The 9,505-nt window shown below is 43.8% G+C and overlaps 1 protein-coding gene across 1 annotated transcript; it reads right to left on the bottom strand.

Moving 5' to 3' along the window:
- Positions 1-5,317: 5,317 nt before the first annotated feature.
- Positions 5,318-6,051, bottom strand: LOC133802331 (receptor protein kinase-like protein ZAR1). The gene is made up of 2 exons (XM_062240630.1): positions 5,751-6,051; positions 5,318-5,413 (listed from the first exon to the last, which is right to left on the bottom strand). Exons 1-2 carry the CDS (start codon positions 6,025-6,027, stop codon positions 5,382-5,384), a joined length of 309 nt encoding a protein of 102 aa, XP_062096614.1. The 5' UTR covers positions 6,028-6,051; the 3' UTR covers positions 5,318-5,381.
- Between the last annotated feature and the right edge of the window lie 3,454 nt (positions 6,052-9,505).

Genomic DNA, 9,505 nt, shown 5'->3' with positions numbered 1-9,505 from the left:
GACACATGCATGGTCCTCCTCGGACATGTCCGATCGGAGCTTTCATGATCTTTCCTCGAACCAAGGTCCAAGCCAATGACTTGGCTTTTCCTCGGACTAGATCCGAGCCAATCTTCTTGAAGCTCACCTCGGATAGGTCCGAGCCAAGCACTAGGCTCCTTCAATTATGTCCGATCGGACCTTGAGTGACCTCGGCCAAAATCTAAGTCTATCTTTTGGGTATGCATGGTACCCTCTCCTCGGACTTGGTCCGAGCCAACCATTTTGGAAGCTCACCAAGCTAAGGTCCGAGCCAATCCCTTGGCACACATGCACGGTCTTCTCCTCGAACTTGTCCGAGCCAACCATTTTGGAAGCTCACCAAGTTAAGGTCCGAGCCAATCCCTTGGCACACATGCATGGCTCTCCTCGACATAGTCCTATCGGAGCTTTCATGACCTTTCCTTGAACCAAGGTCCAAGCCAATGACTTGGCTTCTCCTCGGCCATGGCCCGAGCCAAGCATTTTGCTCCTCCAACTAAGGTCCGATCGGACCCTTTGTGGCCTCTCCTTGGCCAAGGTCTAAGCCCATCTCTTGGCATGCATGGGCTCCTCGGACCATGGTTCGAGTGGACTACATGAGGCTTCTTCCTCGGACCAAAGTCTGAGCCACACTTCATGGGGCTTCTCTTGGTCGGATGTAGCACCTTAGGCACAACTTCTGGGCCTAGATCCTTGGACGTAGGTGAGATGCTCCTTCGAACAACATGCATCCGATCGGCCATCTCAAGGTGTATGCTCGACACACATTTTTTATGCATTTGCTTGGGCACTCTTAGGTACTTTTAGGAAAAACCATCAAAGCACCTTGTTTGAACCTCCCATAATTATTTTGAGAGATTGGTTTCTCTCAATCAATCTTGGTGAAAACTTGACTTCTCCTCCCAAAGACAAATTTTCACCATGTAGCATTTATTGTGCATGCATTTGTTTGATTCACTCCAGAGAATGTTGATCGATGATACATGCTTAGCCGACCAGGGAAGTTTTATCTGCTCTCCTGAGCAAGAAAACTTTGCACCTGATCAGCTAAACTTGTACCTGTTGGCATTTATACTTTACTTCTCCTTGCTAACTTAAAACATTCTAGGTCTCCTCTAGACTTAAAAAGTTATAAGTTTTTCGTGAAGAGTAAAGTCACTCTAGTGTATGCCTTATATTTTCGCATGAGTACTTAGTTTTCTAACTTAGAAATTCTAGACATTTCATAAGTCCATGCTAAGTATACTTTCTCACACTCTAATTGCTCTAATATTTTATGAGCATGATGTCTATGGTCACACGAATATCTGCTCCTAACTTGAAATTTTTAAAAAAATTCCAAGTTACTTAAGCTTTGCCAAGCAAGTTAGCTTAATGGCCTTTTTGGACTTCGAAAATTTACAAGTCAGCCTAAAAACAGATGTATTAACTCGTGCTCTTATTGCCTGTGTTAAGTTATATACCAGTATACCCCATGTGCCCCCCAGGTGGTTGACGGTTGAAAGATCCTTAGTCACTTGCTACCTGACCGAATCTGTTCGAGCAGTTAATTACTCGTGAAACACATAGAATATATGGAAAATACTCAAGCAGTTGAACACTGCTTGAACATATCGACCAGTTGAACACTGCTCGGATAACTAACACACATGCATATTTGTAGCAAGAATCGACCACGCTGCGCGTAGTCTCTTTTATTACTTGTAAATTAAAAAGGACAAAACATGTCTAATAACGAGTCTTAAACAACCAAAATTGTTCAAAATAAATTGACTGGTTAGCAAATAACCAGTTCATACACCAAACTTAAATAACAAGTCTAAAAAACTCAAAATCAAGCTACCACTCTGAAAGTGGTATTTAAAAATAATATCTCCTTCGATGCTCTATGTGCACGCCACTCCAGTGATTCCTGCTCCTAGCACTCCTCCTCAGCATACTTCTCCTTTGCTTAGTTACTCTCCTCAGCCAAGTGTGGACCTCCACATATAGTGTCTAAGGTGAAGTCCACAGGTCCAGGCTGCAAGGGTGGAGATCTTTGTCGCTTGTGACCAGAGCTACTGCTACCTCCTCCTTGGGGTGCTTCTGCCTGATACTTCCTCAACTTGCCCGACCGGAGAAGAAATTCTATCTCGTCCTTGAGGTGGTTGCATTCATTCGTGTCGTGACCATAATCTTCATGGAAGCGACAAAACTTGTTCATGTCTCTCTTCCTCATCTCTCTCCTGATGGGTGGAGGCTTCTTGTAGGGAACCTCCTCATGACTAGCAAGATATATCTCTGCTCGGCTAGTTAAGAGAGTGGTGTAGTTAGTGAATTGAGGCTCATACTTGGTTGGTTTTTCACTTGAACTCAACTTTGCTTTCTTTTCCTCATGTTGGTCAGACCCATTATTTTCACGCTTCTTTCCACCATCACTAGGAGAGTCAGTTGGTCTGCCTGGGTTGTTTATGCCATTCTCCCCTTTCTCTATCGCATCATCCAAATTCATATATTTTTCCGCCCGGTCAAGAAATTGTTGAAGTGTTAAAATTGGATGGCGATGAATGTTGTCCCATGGAGGACTCTGATAAATTATCCCAGCAGATATGGCAACCATCTTCCCCTCGTCTCCTACAGCGGTTGCTCTATTGGCTTCTCTCATGAATCTCTGTATATAGCTCTTTAGAGACTCATCTTTTCCTTGTTTGATATCTGCCAAGTCATTGGCGTAAACTGGTGGAGTCCGAGTAGTGCTAAATTGTCTGCAAAACTCCTTTTTGAACACCTCCCAAGAGGTAATGGAGTTTGGCTTAAACCTCCAATACCACTCTTGGGCAGTGTCCGTCAAAGTGGTGGGGAAGACTCTACACCGATAGTCATCACTCACTCCGAGCAGTTCCATCTGGTCCTCAAACTTCCCAACATGTCTTATCGGGTCTGCCTTTTCGATATAAATTGGCAGTACCGGTGCTTTGTACTTTGCTGGTGGCTGGGTTGCTCTAATTCGAGCACAAAATGGGCTGCCACTCCGGTAGTCGATCGCATCTATCTCGGAAGGTTGTTTCGACAAACCTTGCACTGCAGCTGCTAGCATGTCAAGCTGGGCTTGGATGGCTTGTGCAACTGATGAGGTTCCAAGGTTTTGACCGCCTGGTCGGGCATTACCATCTGGTGCGCCACTGTCAAGTATTTCTACTTGGCTGGTAGGACGGTCCAGATTTTGCCCTTCGACCGGGACGGTCCTCCTCTTGTTGGTGATAACGTCCCTTAGATCCTTCGATTTTCCAGAGGGCTTACTATGCGGGACTTCCTCTCTCCTGCTACACTGCTGGTCCGGGTGCAGTGGAGGCTTTTTGGCGCGCTCTGGGCAGTTTTCTCCTCCTTGCTGGTCACGACCCTCCTTTTCCTTTGACTGGTTGGTGGGATGACTATCAGCCTCATCACGACCATGCCCATCTTTGAACTGTGAGGTCCTCTTCTCTCTAGGAGCTTTATTTTGCTCCTGCCCAGGTGGAGTCTTCTTACTACCCGATCGATGACTTCTGGAGGGGGTTCGAGAGTGCTCCCCTTGGGTTGAGGTAGTGTGCGATCGGACTCCATCTCCCTCACCAGGTGGGTTATTACCACCTCTCCTTGGTCTATCATTGTTCTTACCACCAGCTTCTTTGGTCCTTGCTCTTGGAGGGAGTCCTCCTTGTGCTGCAGCTTGGGCATTGGCTTGGGCCAACTGGGTAGCTGCCTCTAAAGCAAGTGCTGCTTCATGATGTCTTCGGTTGACCTCCTCCTGTTGTTGTCTGAGCTCCTCGCTTTTAGCCTCCATATCGCATTTTTGCTGCTCTAATGCAGCTCTCTGCCTGGCCATCTCTTCAGCAAACGCCTCTTGCCTAGCGTGGAGTTGTGCCATCTCCTCCTGGAAGGCCCCCATGGCCTCTTGGAGCTCTTCAACTCCTGGGGTCACGTCCTCGAGCATGACTTTAGGCTCATTCTCATGATATTGTGGGCTAGGACCTTCAGATCTAGCAGGCTCTTTAGAGGAGCTTGTCCTCTTGGAAGCAGTAGTGGTGTTCTTAGGTGCCATCTTGCTTCAGGGACCGTCTGTTCTTCTCTTCAGGCTCTCAATGAAAGCACCAAAATGTTGACTGTCTTTTTAGCCAACGACGTGAGAACATCAAATACGACAAGCCTTCAAGAGAATGTAAACGACAACAGACAGTTTATGAACAGAAAGATAAACAACACAAGAGATTTTATAGTGGTTCAGCCCCGATTTTCGGTAATAGCCTAATCCACTTAGAGTTGTGATTTATAGATCTATACTCAAGATCAGATGGACTGAGCCAACTGAGTTTCTTCAGTACAGATTGTGAAAATACAAGAGTTCTCTCAAATATCAGCACTTTCTCTCTCTAGAATACACAGACCCAATTTTCTCTCTCTAGAAAGAAGAAGCAGCAGAAAAACCCCTCTCTCATCCCCTAAGCCCTCTATTTATAGGCCTGGGATACTCAACTGATATCCCCTTTAGAAAGGGATATTTTATTATTCATCTTATATTTATATTACAAGAAATATTCAAAATTCGAAATGTAACAAACCCCTCATTTGTGGGAAGAATGAGAGATTCACGCGTATGTCGTTGAAGTTGTCTCTGGGAATCTTGACTTAGTCTCCTCTAGCTAGTTGATCCACCTCCTACTGACCACCCATGAAAGTGCTGGTCGAACGTGAATGGTGGTAGGACTTGTGCATGGTGGACATGCACTTCTCTCCTCTAACATGGCACTCTCCTCTAACATGCCATGTTTCTCCTCGGACCAAATCCTTGGGGTCTCCTCGGACCAAGGTGGTAGGACATGCACTTCTCTCCTCTAACATGGCACTCTCCTCTAGCATGCCATGTTTCTCCTCGGACCACTGGTCCGAGGCAATCTCCTTAGCATCTCACCCCGGATAGGTCCGAGGCAACCTCCTTGGCTCTCCTAGGATCACTCTCTTGGCTCTCCTAGGATGCATTCTACTTAGCCTCCTAGGACCAAGGAGTACTTGGCTTGGTTATGACATCTTTGAAGCAGTCCAAATTCTTCGTCAGTCTACCGGGTCACTTTTTCACAACTCTGAGGAGTCAATGTATTTATTGACTATTAACGTGTATTTTACTGACCATGCACTGCTACTTGTCACATTTATTGCCACGTCCTTGATCTCCAATTTTTGGGTATAACACAACCCCTTAATGAAAGTTTATAGTCCCTAAACAGAGATTAAAACTATATAAAACGCCCCACAAATTTTAAAGAAATGAATATCAGTAAGGGAAAAAAAAAACCAACTCTTTATTAGCAGTTACTCCACAAAAGTGGTGTAGAAGATACTCCAGACTATTTCTCTCCAATTTTAGTACCCTTGAGGCCTGAGGCAAAGAAAAAAGAGAAAAATAATTCAATAATGAAATAATAGCAGATAAATGTTTAAATAATTAGTAGGTGGAGGCGTTTCAAAATTTAGAAGAGTGACATCACAGCTCACATATACTAAACACAAACTCAATTTCAAATAACACGTGAAAGCATGCTCTTGTTGCAGACCTAACTTGAGCCAGTCCAATGCAATAATAGCTAAGAGAAATTGAGAAACTTACAATGAATTTGAAGGCATGCAGAGCTATGTCAAATTACAATTGTAAAAGGGTTCTTTCATGGTTTCATATGATCACTTAAAGGCTAAACCATGAAGAAAAGGATTCTCACTAGCTTGTTGGGTTTCTGAAGAATCAGATATGATCAGCCTGTCCAAAGCTTCACCTACATGCCTCATTGTTTGTCTCATCTCAGGACTAGTCTGAATGAAAGCCATTGCAATCTTAATAACTCCAATAATTTCGTCGTCCTTTTTGGCATCTTGGACTAAATAAGGGTCTAAAACATCTGAGAGAGGCTTCTTCTCTTCAATGCAGAGCTGAATCCAATGAACCAAATCCATTTCAGAGGAACCTACTTGGACTATGGTCAATCTGCTAGTAATCATTTCTAGCAGGATAACACCATACGAATAAACATCCCACTTCTGGGATGGTTTTACCACTTTCAGTGCTTCCGGGGCAATATATCAAGATGCCAAGTTAGTAGTAGTGGTAGTAGACGAAGCAACAGTAGTGGCATCAGAAGGTGCACTCTATTGTGGCCTGTCTTGTGACTTATCTGTGGCCATTCGACTAGATTGCATGGTGGGAGAACCTCCAGCAATATTAGCAAGACAACCGAGTCCAAAATCGGAAATTTGGGGTTCCATGTTTTGTCCAAGAAGAATGTTATTAGGCTTCAAATCACCATGAACATATTTCTTGGGGCTGAACTCATGGAGATAGACCAAACCTTTAGCAATTCCTTTCATGATTTTTAGCCGAATAGACCATGATAGGGGTGTGAATGACTCTGTTCCAGACCTCCATGATTACATGAAAAGAAATCAAATTGATCAAAATATGAATACCACAAGACCTGAGATCAATCAAACGCCAAAACTAGAATCAAAATAATTAAATAATTCATGAGCACAAGTCAGATAATGGGATATGCTGAAACTTACCATGAAGTGCAGTGGAAAGATTTCCATTGGAAATGTAATCATATATGAGCAGCTTCTCATCTACAGACCAGTAGTAAGCTTTCAAAGTTACAACATTAGGATGCCTTATCAAGGGCTCTAGGTCTCTTGCACTGAAGAATTGATGCAGGAATAGACCCATTAAGAAATTTTTTAGACAAATCTAAAGTTTGAGACCCGTGCTGCAGGTAATTCTGTTATACACATTCTTTCCAGCAATCGCGACCTGAATACCCTGGAGCCTGGCAAATCTATTAGACATGGAGACGATGACCAAAACCCAATAAGACAAATGGTTCAAATCTAATATTCATTACTATTCGATGAATCTAACATTTGAAAGAAACTTCACGGATGTATATTGACTAAAGATTCAACTTTTACGTGATTTTTCTATTCTTTCTTTCTTTATTTATTTACTTTTAATACTTTCGGATCCTCAGATTCAGCTTCATGCTTTATTACTCAAATTTATATTAAATTAGAGAAAGAAAAAAAAACATGATATCGATCTCCGTGTTAAAATTTCAATCACCAAAACCACAAACAATAGATAAAACTTTACATATATACATATGATATTTATGAAGGATAGACTAACCTGTTAAGGATGATGGAAAGTGTCTCGAAATTTTCAGGGTCCTCTAAGAAGAACTTCAACTCGGAAGCTCTCTTGGTGGAATTAAACCTCACAACCGGTGCTCTGGTCATGCCGTCCCTCAACAACACGCTGGTAGCCCCACCAGACAAATGGATAGCCTTGCAACCTCTGTTTGTACTCGCAATCAAACAACCCTCCGTAGTCGCCATCGACACCGAATACTCGAACCCATCGAGCAACAACGGACCCGCGATCCCCACCGGAATCTGGACGCACCGAACAGGCATTTCGTAGCACTGCCCCAAAATAGATTCGTAATCGAACCCTTCCAATGTTCTTAGAACGAAACCGTCATTGCTGAACCGGCCGGAGCTAGCTGGTCTCACGCAGGGAAGAAGAAGGCTTGGCCGCACACAGGGAAGAGGAGAAGAAGAGCTGGCCTCCGGTGTCGTCGTTCGCCTCTGGTGTCGTGTGAGGGCTTGGGCCCGCCTGGTCGAAGCTTCGACGGGTCTGGTGGGAGAAAGAGATCCGAGAGAGAGGAGAGAGAATGATGAGGAAAAAGGAGAAATAATTGAAGGCAATGAATTGGGTCTCTCGGGTCTCACATATTTTTAGGTCTTGAAAAAAGAAAAGCTAAGTGTGGCGGGATGGTGAATTATTACCGCCCTTTTTTCATAAAGTGGCGCAATGTATTACTCTAGCATAACACTTTTTTATTAGTATTATATTGGTGTGTTATGGAAATGGGTATTTGGTGTAGTGCAAGAGTCATGTGTTCCCTTTGATCTTGATGGGACTAGCTAAAGAATGGTTCAAGAAATGCAAGGTGGGATCCATTCATTCATGGCACCAGCTATTGTCTTGATTTCGAAGAAAATTCTTAGGTACTCGGAAGGTGAGCTTCGAGATCAATGCTTTTGCCAACATAAAGTAGGGACCCTTTGAGGCCCTCAAAGCTTACATCAAGATCTTCAAGGAGGAAGCTGCGAGGACCAAGAGGGTTGACGACATCTGCGAGGGGTCCCCGTTGTGGGATGACCTCTAGTGGAGAGGATGTTGCAGACTCGATGAATTCATTCGTCAGGCACAAGAGTATATTAATTGGGAAAATGCTCAGATCGGAGCATTTGGTGGGCCCATCACCTTTCCCGCTCAGACGACGCCAAGCCCTGTGGCTTTAGGGACCCAGTATCGTCCCTATATTCTTGTCCAACCGAGTGTGGTGGGAGAGCAGTTAAGTCTAATTGTCTCGCAAGGTGGCGTTAGTGTTGTGCCACCAATTGGTTTGAGTGCCGCTCTGACTAGATATGGAGCAGCACCCACTGGACACAGTTCTGATCATGATGCATTCAATGTTGGAGTTGCTGCTCCATCGCAGTCAACTGAACCCAAGCAGCAATAGACACGGAGGCAAAGGCAAGGGAGAAATGAAAAAGGAAATCAGACAGTGCAGACAAGATAGAGAGCTTCCCTCGACGAGAAGTATGTCTCGCAGTACTTCGAGTGCACTGACTTAGTGGATTTTAGGAGAACTTCTTTGCGGCCACAGAACAACATGTCCATTACCCGAAGCCACAACCCATTCAGAGAGAATGGGAAAAGCATGATCCTAATAAATTTTGTCATTTTCATAATGATGTGGGGCACCACACCAATGAATGTTGCCAATTCAAGGATGAGATAGAAAACCTCATCAAGCTGAGACACCTCCACCAGTATGCTTGGAATGGAGCACGCCAGGCTCTGGCCACGGCTGCGAGAGCACTCGCACAACCCACAGCACCCCAGGCTCTAGGAACAATGCTTGCAGCTCCATAACAACAGATAGTCCACGGACCTCCCCCAATGAATGGGCGAGTTGGGACTATCTCCGGAGTACCTCACTTGGAGGGCACCTCTCGAGCTAGGCTCATGTATAGGTATGCGTGAGCCTTAAACCATGATGATGAGGTGTTGACATTAGCTCAATTGCTAGCCTTGATGCCAAGGACGGCCGACCAAGTCATCATGTTCTCCGAGGACGATGCTCAGAGATTGTGATGGGAATAGTGACCTTAAAGAAATTATAGTTGGAAAATATTTTAAATGAAATAAATAATTGAATTGAATTATTATATATATATAGACTATGTCCGATATTATGTTGATAATATTAAGTAAATATTAGAAAAATTCCAAATTTTATCTAAGTGTTCTTAATCTCATATTGGTATCAAAGGATTAAGATTAAGATAATAAACATAAAAATGTTTGCAGTAAAATAAAGTTATGAAATCTTTAGATTAATTACTACTAGTA

Source organism: Humulus lupulus, chromosome 9, assembly GCF_963169125.1.
Source record: "Humulus lupulus chromosome 9, drHumLupu1.1, whole genome shotgun sequence".
NCBI lineage: Eukaryota > Viridiplantae > Streptophyta > Magnoliopsida > Rosales > Cannabaceae > Humulus > Humulus lupulus.
This window is presented reverse-complemented; position numbering and strand designations above follow the sequence as displayed.